We start from the raw sequence: 19,444 nt of genomic DNA on the forward strand, positions 1-19,444 counted from the left end.
ATATCCCGCTTTATTACTACCCGAAGGAGTCTCGAAGTGGCTAACATTCTCCTTTCCCTTCCTCCCCCACAACAAACACTCTGTGAGGTGAGTGAGGCTGAGAGACTTTAAAGAAGTGTGACTAGCCCAAGGTCACCAAGCAGCTGCATGTGGAGGAGTGTAATCACCAGATTACAAGACTACCGCTCTTAACCACTATACCACAGTGGTTGCCAAATGTCCTAGCTAGCCTTTCCTTGTTTGGAAGTCCAGCTCCCTGATCACTTTAGTTGCTCTTGTCTGTAGTGTTTTAAGTATTTCCTAATAATTCCCAACATTTAGTTTTTCCTCCCCACCCTACAATGCTGCACCTTCTGTTGAAGCTTTCATTTAAGGTTTTCTGTGGCACACAGTCATCTTCCACCTGAAATGCCCTTTTTGAGTCCTACAAAATCTCTTTCAAATTTCATCTGCAAACATGGCTAACCCTAACTCCACATCATATAGGAATGTTAAATGGCAATGGACCCAGTACAGAGTTTTGTTCAGAACATTTTCAAAATGTTCTGCTTATTCCTTCGGTGTGGTGTTGTGGTTAAGAGCAGTAGACTCGTAATCTGGTGAACCAGGTTCGCGTCCCTGCTCCTCCACATGCAGCTGCTGGGTGACCTTGGGCTAGTCACACTTCTTTGAAGTCTCTCAGCCCCACTCACCTCACAGAGTGTTTGTTGTGGAGGAGGAAGGGAAAGGAGATTGTTAGCTGCTTTGAGACTCCTTCGGGTAGTGATAAAGTGGGGTATCAAATCCCCTTCTTCTTCTTCTTCTTCTTCTTCTTCTTCTTCTTCTTCTTCTTCTTCTTCTTCTTCTCTTCTGCGTGATCTTTAACCAATTACCATTTCACAGGACAACCATGACTACTGTTTACTTAGGAGCCTTTTTGGAAGTCCAAGTATGACTACTGAATCTCCCCTTCCTTACATGCTTGTTGACACTCGAAGAATGAAAAACAAAACATCCTTTGCAGAATCCATTCTAATTAATTAATGTTGTTTAACCATCTAGTTTCAGTAATGCTTTCTACTAGTTTACTTAGGACAGTAATTAGGATATGTGGTTCTGTGATTTATCAGAGCCCCTCTGGCTCCCTTTATAACAGGCTTGATTTCAAAGGCAGCCCTGTCAGTTTCACCTTTGTCCTCATTCAATTTGTTCTGTTTCTTTCTTGATGGAGAGACTTGGGCAGAGGCTGATAAGGACAAAGTTCCATGTCGCTCTGTATTTCACACATCACTGCTTTTGAGTGAGTTTTATAAGTTACCACAGAGCCATCAAACCCTAGCTTTAAGTCAGGCATAGACAACCTTGGCTCTCCAGATGTTTTGGAACTACAACTCCCATGATCCCTGACCACTGGCCCTGTTAGCTAGGGATCATGGGAATTGTAGTTCCAAAACATCTGGAGAGCCAAGGTTGCCTATGCCTGCTTTAAGTATTATCTGGGCTATAGCTCATTTATCAATAGGAAGATTTTCTGTTTGAATGGCAAGGGAAGACATCAGTCCACTAGACAGCAATGACTAAGCAAGGTATAGAAGGTGGTGCACATGTATAAATCTATTCAGGTACAGTTCACCAGAAATGTAGTTTAGAAAAAAGTATATCATTGCAGCTTGATTCCCCTGTTTTATAAGTTAAATTTTTGCCAGCAGCTTGGAGCATTCCCACCAAATTAAAAGGACTTATCTAATTTGAATTGTTTTTCTGTTCTAAGCTGATGGGCTTTGATATAAAAGGTATTCCATTTTATAGATTGAATTCAGTGGTTATCTACATACAGTATAATAATCTGTTTTTATAGGGCTTCCTGGTTTTCCCATATTTTGTTGTTACCTAGATTTGTTGGTTCTCTTCTGTGCTTTATAATGTATGTCATATGCTGGGGGGGGGGCGTGAATCTGTAGGTAAGTTTAAAATGGTGAAAGTTTGGCTATGCTTAAACTTCATTGTATGAGGTCTGCAACTGAATTTGTTTTCTAATCATAACTCTCTTACTTGTTACAAACTGTTCTTAATATAGAGCCTCTGCTGATCACTTCCCAGTTTTGCTAGCTTTCTGATTTTCCTATAATAATTAATATCCATACCATTTACCATACGAGATATTGAAAGTGACTCTAGTATTTATTTTGCTTCTAATCCAATCTCCTTAAAGGGTACAAAGTCTGAGAGTTAGACTTGCTTCCCTGCTATGCAAAGTTGCCTGAGGTTTTGGTTGGTCCTAGGAAAGCTATTGCCTGACCATGAATTTTAGATATAAAACACTATAGATGGTAAGCAACAAGTGTTTGTCTGCTGCTGGACAGAATTAGCCAGCAGTATGGGGAGGGGGGGGCACTTGGTGTTCTCTTCCTGCTGCCCCTCCTTAATCTGCTCTGGAGGGGACCCTTCGGAGCAGATTTCTGGGGAGCTTCAGGGGGTGAGGGGACAATTGAAATTGACTCCCTACCCAATCTTGCTGACAGTTTATCTTCTAACTTATCAAATACCAATGGATATCATACTGTATTCGCTATTCAGGTGTGGTGATGCCTATTAATTGAAAAAAAATAATATTTACTTATTTATTAAAATGTGTATACCGTCTTTCATTTAAAAGAAATATTGAGGTGATTATAAATCAATAAAACAAACAGCATATAACAAAATATGATAAAACAATATTAATGAAGCAGAAATAAAACATCAGGATCAGCTGCAGTAGCCAGAAATGCCAATAATCAGTATTAACTCTTGGGCTGGGGTTTTTTGTTGCGGGGGGGGGGGGATGTTGCTGTTCATTTTTTGTATCTTTATTTTAGATCTTGTGTCTTATGTGAAACTATTGTTAAGTTTGGTTCTGTCTTTTTAATGTTGTATTTGTTTATAACTACTTTTGCTATGTATTTTTTCACGTTGTAAGCCATCTTGAGCATGGTTTGAACTGTGGAAAGGCAGCATACAAATAAAATTATGTATGTGTGTATGTCAGTCGGGAAAACTTTGGGTAAAGAACTATGTTTTAAATTGTTAGAGGAAGCTTCCAGGAGTTGCTGTGCACCTGATCTCCATAAGGAGATCATTCCACAAGTGAGGGGCCACTGGAGAAAGCCCTTATCTGTACATAGACATCTTCAGGCTATGGTAAAGTTAACCAGGTCTGTTCAGCAGATCACAGTGCCCGGGCTGGGCTGTGGTGTTAAAATCACCTAAAATGAGTAGACAGTCTTTTTCTTTTCTTTTTTAGATCATGTGTAGAAAGGAAGTTGGCGGTGAATGGTGTCAGCAGCAAAGGTGGACTGGGGCCACGTTTCTAACATCTCCTTTTCTCCCTCTCCACTCAGCAGGTTGCTGAAGGAGAGACAGATTGTAGCCTTAGGACTACATGGGGCCCACTCCTGACTGCAAATATTACTGATTGGTAGATCAGCTTAGTGAATATTGCATTTGGGGGGGGGGAGATTCCAAAAAAATCGGAATAATATAATTGTCAAATTATGCTAATTAGATGCTGCAAAATCTTCAGCTGTAACTATTCAAATGTCTTGCAATATTCATACCACAGCTGATGTTGTCTACTACGTACAGTGTTTCCATTGTTGACAGAATTTCCTAATCAATCTCAGACCTCTGCATTAAGCAAGCTCTGATGTTTTTGCTTAAGGGACACAGTGATTTTGCAACTTTGTGCTGGTTTTAATTGCTCGTTCTCCTTTTGCCCAAGTCCTAGTGATCCTTTTTGATTTCCAAAGGAACTTGCATATGAGAAAATATTTATAGGCTTAAATCCTACATTCTCTTAGTTGAAAGTTGGATCCATGAAGATCAAGAGTGCACATTTGCACAGATGTAATTAGGATCAGAGATGCTCTCCACCCACAGTCACATAGGGATTGTTTCTTCATCATGTAATTTTACACAGTTGGGGACATGTGAATAATGCAATTACATGGGTGGGGCAGATTGTGTGGGTCTTTCTTTCTACTTACTCTTTCCCCGTAATTCATGGATTCTATAAATGTTGCTGTATTCACTGAAATGACCTCCTTTACTTGTGTAAGTAAAGAATAGTTGTAGAAATTCACAGTCCAGTTCGTATTTACTTAGTGTAAGACCTAGTGGGGCTTAATCTCAAGTAAGTGCACTTGGGGTTATAGCCTTAAAGATCTGTCAAATAGTTCCTTTAAAATACTTTTCCACCATGCTCATTTTGATATTATTAAAGAGGGTATGGAGAATATTTTGCAGTTTTGTGTTGTGATGAAAAAGCTGGATAGTTGTCGAACATTCTGTTCAGAATAGAGATAAGACAGGATAGAAATATTAAACATGCTTGGTTATATGAATAGTTAACAATAAGGTGACTGATAAAAAGGCACGGGGTGCAATGCCTCTCTGCAATTAAAGTCTTCTGGATTTCATGGCATGTTATGGCTGCCTATGCTTCTTCATAGATGTGTAGCATAAGAAAACTTGGCACTTAAGGCTCCACCTGTGTTTAGTCATCCTGAGATCCTTGACTAATTCAAAACTAACATTTTTAAGCATGCGACTGGCCTTTCAAAAAGCACCTCTGACTATAAACTAATTTACTAAAAAGATTCAGCAAAACAAGTAACAGAATATAAGACTTTAAAAACAAGCAGCATATCCCAGTAGACTGTATTATATAAACAGATAACTCCCCTCACATTATAAAACCTTTTGGTTAACATAAACTGTTAATGGTAGTCTGACATGAGAACTTACTATGCTATTTGGTTGTTATTTTGCATGTATTGCCTAAGCACTATCTTCTGATTTAGGGTGGGATATTTTATTTTTTATCTTTATGATCTTGTTAATACTCAAAAGAAAACTGCTAAGCCACCCAGGAGCTTCAACATGGTCCTACCCCCACCTCTTGGCAGCATCCAGCCAACATCAGTCCCAACTGCATCCAAAAATCTAATTGAAATTGGTTTAGAATGATCTGTTTCAAGCAGGAGTATCTTGAACTGCTTAACAATTGCCTTCCCTGCTCATTTGTGAGGAAAGGGAAGCTTATATATATTTATAATTCTTCAAAACCAGAGGATCTGTGAAGACCTTTGGATAGATAGATAGATAGATAGATAGATAGATAGATAGATAGATAGATGTGTGCATTTGTGCACAAGATTAATCAGCTATCTTCTGAAAATAGATGTTCTATTTCTGCCCTAAGGTACAAAGGTGGACTCGTGCTAAAAGGCATTATTCCATGTCCATTGAACCCTGCTGCCTACTGTGAAGTAGAATCCTTTCCCTACTTCTGTTATTATTTGCAAGGGTCCATTTAGGTGTGTGCCATCTGCTTTCATTGAAAATGTGATAATAGCCTAGCCTACATGATATTTCCTCCAGGGTAGGAACATAAGAAGAGCCTACTAGATCAGGCCAGTGGCCCTCATCCAGCATCCTCACAGTGCCCAGTCAGATGCCTATGGGAATGTGCTAGCAGGACCTGAACGCAACAGCACTCTCACTTCCTTCACTTTCTAGCTCTGGGCCCCTGCCCCCTTAGCTGATAAAAACTAGCAGGGATGTGGCAGCTGGCTGGGCCAGGGAAGTGATTAATACCTCAGCAGCTTTTGATACCATCAACCATGGTATCCTTCTGGGGTGGCTGTCCGAGGTAGGAGTGTGTGGCACCACTTTGCAGTAGTTCTAGTTAATTAAGTTATAGTCTGGGGATTTTGCTTTGGCCCTGTGGAGCCTTCAGTGTGGGGTTCCTCAGGGTTCAGTTTTATTCCATATACTGTTCAACATCAACATGAAATTGCTGTGTAGGGATATTTGGAGTATGTTGTCAGCAATATGCTGATGACACACAGCTCTGCTTCTCCTTCACATGTGCAGATGTGGCAGTGGGTGTGTCGGACCTTTGTCTTTCCTCAGTAATGGACTGGATGAGAGCCAGCAAGCTGAGATAAGGCTGACACACAGTAAGTGGGTGGTTCTCTAGAATGGGAGGTTGCCTGCTCTTGATGGGGTTGCACTCCCTCTGAAGGAGCAAGTATGCAGCTTGGGGGGTACTCCTGGACCCATTGCTGTCACTTGAGGTTCAGGTGGCCTTGGTGGCACAGAGTGCTTTCCAACAGCTTTGGCTGGTGGCCCAGCTATGCCCCTACCTGGACAGGGATAGCTTAACTTCTGTCGTCTATGCTCTGGTAACCTTTGGTTACATTATAGCAATATGTTACACATGGAACTGCCTCCGAAGGTGGTTCAGAAACTTCAGCTGATGCAGAATTTGGCGGACAAAATTCTTGCTCACCAGGGCATGATGGTTTAAGCATATAAGGCTAATCCTGGCCTGATTGCTTTGGCTGCCAATTAGTTTCCAGGCCCAATTCAGTGTGCTGGTTTTGACCCATAAATCCCTAAATGGCTTAGGGTCACAATACCTCAAGGACCACCTCTCCCCATATGAACGAACCAGGACCCTGTGATCATCATCTGGCACCCTTCATGTGCCCCCTCCACAAGATGTCTTGTGGAGGATGGCAATGCAAGAATCAGCCTTTTCTGCAGTGGCTCCCAATTTCTCGAATGCTCTCTCCAGATAAGCTGGCATGGCAAATTTGGGGGCTAGGCTAAAACATTTCTCCATAACCAGGCCTTTGGCTGATTAACATTCTATGTCCTTTTAGATGTGTTTGTGGAAGGGTGTGTGTGTTTCGTTAAGTATTTTGTGTTCTCATTTTGTATTTTTATGTTGTGAACCACCCTGTGATCTTCAGAAGAAAGTCAATATACAAATTTAATAAATAATAACAATAAGTGGTGATTTCCCCCTTCATAAATAGCCCTCAGAAAATGATGGGAGTCAAACTTCTACTTTCCTGTACAGCAGCACTAGCAAACTCAATGTGCATATCGGGGAAAGCAATTCACTGGCATGTTAACAATGTGGATCTAACTTGTCTTTTATAGCTAGATAACTATATTAACAATTAACCTACTATACTAAGTGTGAGATTTTACTCTTAACAGACCTACGTCCTTACTAAGTATAAAATTTTAATCTTACATTCAGCAGTGCAAAAAGTCTGAGAAAGAGATTTGACAAACTAGTTGGGGTGACCCTATCTCCCAACAAATATTGTCAAAATGTAAATGTTCAGGTGCTATACAATTGTTGGCACACACTTTAGATTATAACACAGAGTATGTTTTTAACTAATCAACCCTCATACCAAATTGACCAACGTTATGTAATTTGTGTAATTACTGAAGCTTAGCATGTTTGGATCTTGTCAGTACGCTGGTTCCATGAGGAAAGAAAAGTAGAATATAAATGTAAGAAATCAAAGAAATAAAAACAACATTCTGTTTCAATTCCCTATATCCTAAGCTTCTGAAAGTTGCCTGTAGCCATTTGGCAATTTATAATGTTCAGAAATTCCTCAGGGCTATAGCCTGTTACTAGCAAATGCCTGAATATTCAGTTGTCTAAACATTAAGGATGTTTAATAATGCAGCTATTTTGCACTGTCTTCTAGGTCGACTCGCCAATGAACCTGAAACATCCTCACGATTTAGTAATACTAATGAGACAAGAAACAACTGTTAACTACCTCAAAGAGTTGGAGGTGAGGCTGTGTAACGAAATGGTCTTGGAAACCTGCTTTGTAGGTACTGAAAAGTATGAAATGCTAATTTCCTGATAAAGGAAGTGCATTTGGAGAATGATAAATACGGATGCTGGAAGCTTTAGCATCAATAGTTTTTTCTTCATATTTATTATTTCAGTCTCTATGCATAAAACCTGCAACTTAAAAAAAGAAGTGTTGAAGCTTTTTGGCTTTCCTTTGCTATTGGAGCTGTAAAGCGTGGTCAGGTTCCAATGAACCATGGAATTTGTTCTCTGAGTCTAAAGGGCTCCAAGAACAGCCTCTCTCACCTCATGAAAATTTCTTTGAAACTGAGTGGCATTTCAGAAACCATATCGGACACGCTTTTCATTTTGATATTCCAGACACCAAACATGGTATCTGAACCAAAGCACAGGCTCAGGAAAGCTCGTGGTTTACTACAGTAGCACCAGCTTCTACATATCTCCCATCTAAAAAGAGGTACCAGTCTGAAGCTTGAGCAGTGCCAGAAAAAACACACTAGTTCTTTCTTAAAGAGCATCCCGTGTCAGAAGCCAGCTAGCAAGTTTATAATGTAGCTAGGATTGGGGGTTCTGCTGGTTAAAAAAAACAAAAACAGATTCCCAGCCCCTGCAGCAGACATAAAGAAATTTATTTGCATCCTAGTCAAAGATGTCAAAAATAAGTCACTACCGTGTTTCTCCGAAAATAAGCCATACCCCGAAAATAGGCCATACCCCGAAAATAAGCCATAGTGATAGGCAGTTTAACCTTGTAGGTTAAACTGTACCATACTTAATTTTAAAAAATAAGACATCCCCTGAAAATAAGCCACGGTGTGTGTGTTTTAGGAAAAATAAATATAAGACAGTGTCTTATTTTTGGAGAAATACGGTATGTACAGCTAAGAGCACTCTTGGCCCTGTTTTGTGCAGATGATCCTACGTACGTACATATCTCTGTATTTTGGACCTTAATCACTAAAAGAATGAGTAGCAACCTTGATCCTTTATGAAGACTTGTTCACATGGCAGTGATTAATTGTGGCTCTCAATATTAGAAGTGTCCAATATTTACACTGGGATGGGGGGAAATTAAAGTCTTAAGAGTTGTATCCTGAAAAGCATGAGCAACAGAGCTCACCCACCTTCCCACTTTCACTGCAGCCCCCTGCAACCCTCCCCAAGAAGCCTTTTGAAATGCTTTGGTATGCAATTCAGGTGACTACAGTTAAAGGAGGGAAGGAATGGCATGGTTAAAGGTAAAGGACCCCTGGACAGTTAAGTCCAGTCAAAGGCGACTATGGGGTTGCGGCGCTCATCTCACTTTCAGGCTGAGGGAGCCGGCGTTTGTCCACAGACAGTTTTCCGGGTCATGTGGCCAGCATGACTAAACCGCTTCTGGCGCAACGGGACACTGACGGAAACCAGAGCACGGTAATGCCGTCTACCTTCCCTTTCTGCTTGCACAAGGGGCCTTCTGGATACTAGCCATTAAATTCTGCATGTCTGTACAATGAATTGAGTTATTCATGTTGGATAAGGATCGAATCAACATTTGTCAGCACCTCATTGCCCAGTTATTTCTGAGAACAAAACTTATAATTGGACTTCTCGGTGTAAATTTCTAGATCACTGAGTTCTTCATACAGAGTGGCATGATGAGTTCATGAATGTTTGTTAGTAATTTTCTGTTTTGAACAATATTTGTTTGAACAATATTTTTTGTATCTCTCCTAGAAACAATTGGTTGCTCAGAAGATCCATATAGAGGAGAATGAAGACAGAGACACAGGGCTGGAACAAAGACATAATAAGGAAGATCCGGATTGCATTAAAGCAAAGGTGCCTTTGGGGGACTTGGATCTCTATGATGGCACTTACATCACCTTGGAGAGCAAAGAGATCAGGTAGCGAGATGATTAATTGTACGGAATTTTTGCAACACCTGTAATTTCAGATGGTGGGATTATGATTGTGGCATGGGGAATCAGGTTGAAATAATAAGTGAATGCTAAGGTAGCTCTCCTGAATATTCTCAAAAAAGATATTTATAGTCATCTCAACAATATTTGCTTATGTGTCTTTTCTAGGCATTCCTAAACTTTGTTGCATTCGTTCTTGGTGAAGTAGGCTTTCTCCAGAGCATGATTTCAAATGTACAGGTGGCACTCAACTTAGGCAGGGGTAACGTTGTGGGATAGCACATAAAGGCAAAAATGCATATAGTCAAAACCCATTGGGTTCAATGAATTGCCAAAGTATTTTCCTGGATGTCTGCCCCCTTTATTTTTTTATGTCAGTGGCATAAAGCTTTTTGCGCACAAGTTAAATTTGTGTAAGTTGTGTGTTACTTGTATTTCAGAACTTGATTCCTAACCTTCTTTATTCAGTGTCAGTATGGCAGAATCCAAAAGAGTTCCTTAATTCTGAATATTGTTCATTTTATTTATTTGAGCAAGGATATGCACTTCAGAAAGTACCCACTATAGGATCCTAACTGAATTATTTTGTGCCTGCTTTGGGGGGGAAAGAGATTAGTACCGTACTAGTTTATAGTCTTAAGCTGAAGACTCAGCAGATACCATTTTAATGCAGGTTGATCTGATGTAGATATAAAAATATATAATTTGTTAGTTGACTTAAAACAGGTAATGTTAATCAGCATTCCTACATGACTTAGTTCCCGTTGCTAGTATTTTGTGATCTTTTCGACTGCAAACATATATTCTAATAAAAAAATTCCTGATACCTGAAGAAGTGTGCATGCACACAAAAGCTCATACCAAAATAAAAACTTAGTTGGTCTTTAAGGTGCTACTGAAGGAATTTTTTTATTTTGTTTCGACTCAGACCAACACGGCTACCTACCTGTAAATATTCTAATGTTTGCATTGCTATTTGGTTTTAGCCCTGAGGACTACATAGACACAAAGTCTCCTTTACCTCCAGACTTAGAAGAGCCAGAATGCACAAAAATTCTAGATCTTCCATATAGCATTCATGCATTCCAGCACTTACGGGTAAGTAATTAATGGTGTAGTCTTTTGTTACTTTACCTCTAATCTGCCTTTCTTCCTGAGATGCCCAAGTAGATTCAGGTAGTCAGGACTGCTTTGTCTTACGGTCGCTTTAAAGTATGTTATCTGTTAATTGAAGTAAATCTGAATAACTTTCTTCTTAAGGCAGCCTAGTAATATTTGTAGCCACATTACTGAACATTTTGGACAAGACTTAGGAATCATTGCAAAGCTTCTAGTGGTGATGCTTGCAATTCCCTCTCCAGCTTTCTTGCCTACAATGACTACTGTCTCATATTGCCTCCTCCACATGCATCCTAACTTCAGTTTCTATCACTTAATACCTTTTTCTTCCCCATGCCTCATTTTGTAGAAAATGTTCAGATTTTTTTCCTAAAAGAAAAATATTGGAAAGTTTTGCTGGTGTAGAATTTGGATTTTTCTAAAAAGGTAGCAAGTAACACAGTAGGCTTGGTTATCTTATGCATTGTAACAAGCATGGTTATTCTGCTACAGCACTTGAAGCAGCTGAAGTTCTTCAAAATTCCCCACTAACTGCAGCCTAAATTGTATGTGGGTGTTTTAGGATAAAAATAACTGAAGGTATTGATGGAACACTACTTAAACATGATTTTATATGGAATACTAGAACAATACATTTTCTAAATAACAGATGCAGCAATTTTGTGCGCTTATCTGAAAGTAAGTCCTATTAAATGTTGTGGGGCTTACCTCTGAGTAGACTGCTATAGGATTCAGTAAACTTGATATTGCCTTTTCAGAAGTGATGCCTTATGTGTTGGAATTTTGGGGCAGTATTTGCTAAATTGGGGAGCTGTGGGTAAATTTGACATGAGGAATTACTGGCTACCTTCTACCACCTTATCATAAGTGATTCCTGCTGATTCCTGGGTATTTTTGTAAAGAATGCTGAAATAGATGGACCTACGTATCAAAGAGTTACTTATTTTCTTAAGCGGAAGTTCATACTCAATATTCACACATTAGCTAACTGTTTAGAAATTCTGAATGCACACTCCTGCTATGAAAATGTGAAAACATTACTGGACCACAGAAGTTTTTGTAAAATGAAAAAAAGCAGGCAACAAAAGACTGAAGTCTGTCCACCTTGATAGTAGAGAATCCCATTTTATTTATCAGTCACTGACTCTTTTCTTTTTCTATCCTCTCTGTCCCCCACTTAGGGTATTCAAGAAAGAGTTAATCTTTCTGCACCCTTGTTACCAAAAGAAGATCCTATATTGACCTACTTATCAAGACGGTTAGGAAGAAGCATAGACGAGATAGGCCATCGCATTTATGAAGGTCTCATGAAGGTAACCACCTTGTGTGTGTCCCCAAAATGAGTGTATAGAAGCTTTGATGCAACATGAATATGGTTTACATTTAGCAGGCACTTAAATCTTCACATGCCTTCTGTCTGCTAGTTAAGTAAAAACATCCCAATGGATGCTTACTTACCCTAAGTGCTCATCTGATTTTTATGTGGCTTTTCTCCCTGTGAACCAAGACAATCTGGTGACAGTAATGTCTGCAAATTTCTACCAGTGGCCATTTAAATGAGGACCACTATAGTGCTTTGAATCTTGATTTGCATAATTTTTGATTTGGGATTTTATGTGTTCTGTTACATTTTATGTGTGATGTACTCTTTGTGTGAATTGCAGTGAGTAGTGGCGGATGCAGACACATTTCTACCTATCTGTAGGAGATATATAGCCAACTCATTTTTGTTTGAATCAGTGGGCAGGACTCAGTTAACGAGTTCAATTAGTGGAAGTTTGTACAATGACTTCTACTACCGTAGCACAGCAGGACTCCCCCCCCCCCAAATTGGCCCAGGACGGGGGGAATCCCTAAGCAGTGCACAAGGGGCAGTTGTTGTGTCTCACAAGCTTCTACTGACAGAACAATTGCCACAGCACCATGTTAAATTCCTTCTAGAGTTTTTATTTCATTAGCCCTCCCAGTTTTCATATACTATGAAGACATGCAGGTCCCAGCTTCTGGATGCAATGCATCCCCAGAAAATCGTTCATTAGGCGTTCACATAATGAGCTGGCAATTTCCTCCTTTTCCTATGGGAACATTTCTATTCCAGTCTCTCTCCCTACTTCATCCATGGTTTCTTCCTGAAATGGCTGCAGCCAACCAGCCAAAGGAAAAACTGATTTGTCTGATCTCTCCTGCTCCCTGATTTGTCCAATCTCTTTCCATCCCTCCCTCCTCCCCACATGGCTTCTGCCCGAAAAAGACTGCTGCTGACCAGCGGAGCACAAACAAGTAAGGAAGTGAGCAAACTCTGGCTGTTCATATCTGAATCAGCCATCCATGCAGTAAGGTTCAGGCATAATTCTTTATGTTCACGTAACTGAATTTGGGGGCCACAGGCATTCTGATAGTGTGTGTATGTTCAGAATCCAGTTTCAGCCACCAACAGCTAAAAAGTTTAGTAACTTTTTTAAAAAAAGTAAACATTTCTTGTGCCTCCTGTTCTTCACAGAATTCTTCTTCTTGGGTATTATATAATATGGCTTCCTTCTACTGGCGAATAAAGAACGAGCCATACCAAGTAGTGGAGTGTGCCATGCGGGCTCTCCATTTTTCTACAAGGTGAGGCAAATGGATTTTTATTGCCAGCATAATACAGTCTGTTGTATAACTTGAAAATTCAGCTAATCAAGGGTGGCAGTTGCTTCCTATTAGGATTGACAGGCCAATGCAGTTATATGATGGCGTTGTAGAGGCATATCTGGAGACTCTGCCATCTCTTGTTTGACTTGCACTAGCCTCTTTGGATGGGTGGCTCTTGCTTTGTGCTGTTGGCTTATCTGAACTATATTACAGTGAATGCTAAATCGTGTGTATGTGTATGTTGTACTGCTTATACAAAGATGTGTGGGAATAACTTAGGCTAGCTTTGGCATGTTCCCTGCTCCATAACCAAAGCTACTTAGTCATAACTCACTTCAGAATATTATTCTTTATCAGCAAATGGTGTTGAAATTATTATTACTATTTATAACTTACCAAACTACAATAGTTAATTCTGGTTTTTGGACCAAATAAGGAAAAAGACTATTTATACACAATTGTGCGTCATCTGATGGAAGTACTGGCTGAATTGCTCTTCATTATTAAAAAAAAACAGCAGCCTTTGTGCTCAGTCAACCCATGCGCTTTTAGACTACTGACATGCCTAGCAATAGATAAAAGTATAAGGCAGCAGGATAGATGTATACGCTTTTGGATATAAAAAGACACTTCATATTAGCCCAGTAGCTTAGGAAGCTCTGGGCTATCGTTATGTTGGAATTGCATTTTTGCACAGATTTTGGCTAGTAGCTTCTCAATACTTACCACTTTCCTGAACACAAGTAACCAGAGATCAAACCTGGGGCCTGGGGCTTGCCAGTTGCTTAGAAATGCCTTAGGATATCATCTTAATGACTGCTTTGTTTTTCCTCTCTCTTTCAGGCACAATAAAGATGTTGCACTGATAAACCTGGCAAATGTGCTACACAGGGCGCACTTCTCGGCTGATGCAGCCATTGTGGTCCATGCAGCTCTGGATTACAGTGACGTCTTCACCAGCTATTATACTTTAGGAAACATATATGCAGTAAATAATATCTTATTTTTTCAATTATCTAGAAAGATTATACCACATTGGTTAGCTCTCTTACAAATTGAGCAGTGAGACTCATGCATCTTCAGGACAAGAATGTTTTGAATTTGGCTATCTTTGAAGAACAGTTGATCTTTAAACCGACAGATAACATTTATTTGCATTTTTGCTCTTGTTGTTGTTTTGGAGGGCCTCACTAAAGCACCCATAATGTATCAAACATGATTCTATTTCCAGAGCAGTCACATGCTGAAGCTCGTAATCAATATGAAATTCAGAAGTTATATTAAATGTTCATATTACGTTTGAATCCTGCTAACATGTCCTTTTTTTCCCTCAATCCCTTTTTTCAGATGCTTGGGGAATACAACCACTCAGTACTATGTTATGATCATGCTTTACAGGCAAAACCAGGGTTTGAACAAGCAATTAAAAGGAAGCATGCTGTCCTATGTCAGCAAAAGCTTGAGCAGAAACTGGAGGCTCAGCACAGGTAGTGAATTTATCCTCAAAATTCATACACAGGCTTGTTCAGATTTACTTTCTTGTTTCCTACTTCCTTAAAATAAAATATAAAACTGCATAATTTTAAATCTAAGGAAAATTAAAGCACGCACTGCAGCATTAAAAATCAGCTGCATGGTAGCATGCTGTAACTTAACTGTATCTCTTAATAAAACCTAAGAAACAAGTATACAGAAAAAACCAACCTTGAAAGTAAGTACAGTCGTACCTCGGGTTACGACCACCTCGGTTTGCGAACAGTTCGGGTTACGAACTGCGCAAACCCGGAAGTGCTTTCGCCCCGCGCGATTTGCGCATGCGCAAAATGGCGGCGCCCATCGCGCTCGGTTTGCGAACTATTCGGGTTACGAACTGCGATCCGGAACGGATCGCGTTCGTAACCCGAGGTATTACTGTACTGACATAAGTGTATAAGCAAAAGCTATTTTAAGCAACTGAAATGTCCTTTTCTTTGGTGTTAAATTTTTCAAGATCACTTCAGCGAACATTAAATGAACTGAAGGAATATCAGAAGCAGCATGACCATTACTTAAGGCAGCAAGAGATCTTAGAGAAGCACAAGCTGATTCAGGAAGAGCAGATCCTGAGGAACATTATCCATGAAACACAGATGGCGAAAGAGGCACAACTAGGTATCTGATGTGTAACAAGAAGGTCAATGGCAAATGTAAAAGCCGAAATGAAATTTGTATGTTTGTCCAAGGAATTAACCAGGGCTTTTGAATAAACCAACACACTGACTAGAACACTAGTTGGCGCCATATTAAAAATGCCAAAATGTTGCATTTTAGTGTGTTCTGCTCTGTTTTAACAAACAGACTCTCATTTCAGCATGCAGCCCCTTGTCTCCACTACAAAAAGCCACTTTTGAAGGTCACGGGACCTTTTGGAGTAACATTCTGTTAAACATGAGAGTCTTCCGCCTGCGAGGAAAACCAGCAACCTTCCTTGTTCAAAAGAAATGTGTCACATGCATGGGCCTCTGAATTCTGCCTGTAAATTCATTGTGCTCCAAAGTACTAAAAATGCATGATTCTTAGAGCCCTGTAGTCTGGAGCCAAGGTTAGCAAATGCATTTCTTTCTGGCAAAAACTGAAGTGCTGGCCAAGATAGCCAATATGCACAAGCTCTGTGTGGACCAAGATAGATAGTAATTGATTATCTAAAATGCTCTTCCTCCATGCAGAATCAAGAAACATAATAAAAAAGGGAAATTAAGAATCATTTGTTTTCAGATGCTTAGCTTGGAAGAGATCTGTTAGGTATATCTTATTGATCCTAAATGCTGTCAACCATAATTTTGTTAGCCTTAACTCGAATTCTATGTTTATATACTGCAGGAAACCATCAGATTTGTCGCCTGGGCAACCAGCAGCACAGTTTGCATTGCCAGTGGGACCAACCTGTCCGTTATCACCGTGGTGACATGTTTGAAAATGTTGAATATGTTGAGGTTTGTCTGTAGAGCATTGCTCTCCCTGCTTCATGATCTGAGGCAGGCATCCCCAAACTCGGCCCTCCAGCTGTTTTGGGACTACAACTCCCATCATCCCTAGCTAACAGGACCAGTGGTCAGGGATGATGGGAATTGTAGTCCCCAAACAGCTGGAGGGCCAAGTTTGGGGGTGCCTGATCTGAGGTGTCTAAAGATGAGGCTATTCCGTTTATACCTATTTCTATTTACTCTAGCACAGGATTTTAAAACAAAACTGGGGTGCACTGAGTTCCAGTCAATCCAATATGTAGGTTCCCTTTGGAGCCCCATCTTCCATCTTGGAGGGCACAAACTGCCTGGCTCCTAAACACAACAGACATGCATTCATTCCAGGTTGCTGATTACTGTATCTTGTCCTGAGCATCAGATGGAAAAAAGCACCCAAATATTGAAACAAACTTGCTTTGTGGCTCTCTGCCTCATCTTTGGATTCTGATCATCAAAAACTCCTTCATGGTATGCTAAGACACCAGATACGTGATGAATAGGTTTCAGGGGAAAGAAAACTAACTTTCACACTGTTCATTAAGAGAAGGAAATTGAAAGTATTGTCTGGCAAAAGGGTTTTTTTTAATGCTTTGAAGAGAGATTGTGCCTGCCTACCACCTGTAGTTCTGAAGTCTGGGGAGGTGATTTGCACTGCTGCTTAAAATTATTAATATCAGGGCTGTTGGTTTTCTCAGCATCTCGTGAGGGGACTTCCCACATTTTCCAACATGCTCAGAATTGCTTTCCGAGCAGCACTGCATGCAACCCAATGTTGTTTGTAAGGAAGTAGCTTTTTTTCTTAAAGAAGTCTTGAGGTGTCAATTTCATGCTCCAAACCTTTTTTCTGCATTTTCTGTTTCTAGTTTGGCAGTGATTCTTCCACTTCCAGTATGACATCCATGAATTCTGAACTTCATGCCAACCACACTGACTTTGGCCATTCCTTGGAGTCTTCCCCTTTGGTCCATTCTGTCTTCTCATTATGGGGCCTGGAATCTGATGCTTACAGGGTAAGTGGATAGGGTAGCTATGACATTTCTTCCCTATGCAAGCCCTCCTAGCAGTTTCATTGTTTGCTAGTGGTGTTCTGCTAAACACAAGTACATAACTAACAAGATGCATTAAATAAAGCTAATCACTTTTTGGCCTCTTGTTGGCAGTGGTGTCTGTACACAAGCAGAATGGACTTCCACTCATCCAATAGGACTTCTCATTCCTCTCCTCCTCCTGCATCCCCTAACCCCATTTGCTTCTCAAGGTGAAGTCCCATTGTGTGAGCGAAAGTCCACTCTCAAAACGTTAGATTTCTCCCAAGGTACCTTCTGGGTCGCTCTGGTTTTGTCTCTCCATTCACAACTCTGTCTGCCACACAAACCACAAAGATGTTATGATAGTAAACCACGGTGAACAGAGTTCAAAACTGCAGGGCAGCTACCTGAGATTTGTCATGGATTTTGCTTGATAAACTGGGAATAACTGACCAAAGAAAGTGGAATCATTTAGAAGTTCTGGTTCCTTGTGTTCTGGCGAGATTTCTCTAGCAAGTAGAAAATCAGAGAGTCATAACTGGTAAACCCACTTTGTGATACCTTAAGAAATATTTTCTCTGTGATCAGGAGAAGCAGAATATTTTGTGGCCTAAAAGATCAGAGTGTGTAAAAACCTACCCAGCTATCCCCTCCCCAGGAGAACTACCAACTTATTTCCTGCATCCAGAAAGCAGGGGGCAAAGGTGAGTACTGTTAATAAATTAATTCATATGTCATTTGTATGCAAATGTAGCCAGAGCAGCTCACAGCAGCAGCAGCATAATAATAGTATAATACAAAAATACAGTTTTTGAAACATGTAATATGCCTAGCACTGAAAAACCAACAGCAATGAGACTAAAAGATGTTGCATGTGATGTTCAGTTAGAAAACTGGAAAATAGGCTGCAGTCCTTTGCATGCTACCTTTAGAGTAAATCAGAATGAGTTCAGTGGGATTTTCATTTTCAGGTTACCTTTAGTGCTGTGGCATAGTAAAGAGTGCCAAACCAAAGCTACTATTGTCTGACAGTAATGAACATTTGTTCTGCCTCTCTTATTTATGAAGCAATTTAATTCTACTATGATTGTTTCTATTCATTTGGTAGTCCTGTAGTCTGAATCATATTTTTATACCTGTGCGGTGTTTGTTTAAATTTCTTAGAATCCATTCAATACTTAGCAGTCCAGGGGATGTCGATGCACAAACAGAGGTCTATGAGCCAGATTGTTCTTCCATTACTGATGCCCATAACAGTGACTCTTTGCACTTTTTGATCAAAGAACTAGACAGTCATCTGGATCTGAGAGTAAAGATGCCAGATGATCATGCCAAACAAGTAAGAGATTTTATGATTATATTTGAAGATTGTTAGTATACTTATGGTCTTCTCTGTCCTATAAATTGCCACTTTCAGACTTGACAACTTCTTGAAAGCAAGAGGTCTTCCCACATAAAATTCAGTTTGGAAATGGCCAAGTCACCACGGAAGGGAAGCCTGTAGCCATTACAACATGTTTGTTTCAATTGACCTACCTGCAAAATGTTCAAGGCAGCCTGCTTTTGCATTACGATCAGATTCTGTGAACTTGGTTTATTCGGTTAGTTGACATGATACAGGTGCAAGGAAGCATTTATGCACTTCCAATTAGTGGTGCTTTACATTGTGGTATAGCTGGTGGCTACGAGTTTGAGCTGTGAATTGGGAAATCCGTAACTGGCATCTTACCACTGCTGTGAACTTGCTAGTTGGCCTAAGGCAAGCCACTTTCTCTCAATCTTAGCACTGAACCACCCCAGCAATATGGGCAAAATTATCACCTCCTTTCCCTCTGTAAGGGACCAGAAGTAGCTGTTGCTAAATCAAGCCAGCTTAGGCTATATTACTTGACTATTTAGACTTGCGGTTTCTGTTTGTTTTCTGTTGGATTTTGACTATGTTGTTTTCTCCAAACACTCTACCAACAGTAAGCCTTCATGCAGATAGCGTAAGACTCATCTGGTTTTAGCCAAAGTTCAGGTTGCTTGTTTTCAGTTCTATGATCATCATTGTCTCTACAAGCATAATACATTATTTGTTTAATTTATGAAGTTAACATGGAGCTG

General features: G+C 40.0%; 1 protein-coding gene across 1 annotated transcript in view; it reads left to right on the forward strand.

The window, feature by feature from the left end:
• Positions 1-19,444, forward strand: part of TTC17 (tetratricopeptide repeat domain 17) — a 66,978-nt gene that overhangs the window by 3,841 nt on the left and 43,693 nt on the right. Inside the window, exons 2-13 of the mRNA XM_035116059.3 lie at positions 7,542-7,631; positions 9,374-9,543; positions 10,545-10,656; positions 11,859-11,990; positions 13,178-13,287; positions 14,152-14,296; positions 14,656-14,795; positions 15,299-15,459; positions 16,168-16,280; positions 17,174-17,320; positions 17,927-18,042; positions 18,503-18,677. Coding sequence (XP_034971950.3) covers positions 7,542-7,631; positions 9,374-9,543; positions 10,545-10,656; positions 11,859-11,990; positions 13,178-13,287; positions 14,152-14,296; positions 14,656-14,795; positions 15,299-15,459; positions 16,168-16,280; positions 17,174-17,320; positions 17,927-18,042; positions 18,503-18,677 — 1,611 coding nt within the window. The remainder of the gene's footprint in view (positions 1-7,541; positions 7,632-9,373; positions 9,544-10,544; positions 10,657-11,858; positions 11,991-13,177; positions 13,288-14,151; positions 14,297-14,655; positions 14,796-15,298; positions 15,460-16,167; positions 16,281-17,173; positions 17,321-17,926; positions 18,043-18,502; positions 18,678-19,444) is intronic.

The sequence above is a fragment of the Zootoca vivipara genome, chromosome 1, assembly GCF_965207765.1.
Source record: "Zootoca vivipara chromosome 1, rZooViv2.hap1.1, whole genome shotgun sequence".
Lineage (NCBI taxonomy): Eukaryota > Metazoa > Chordata > Lepidosauria > Squamata > Lacertidae > Zootoca > Zootoca vivipara.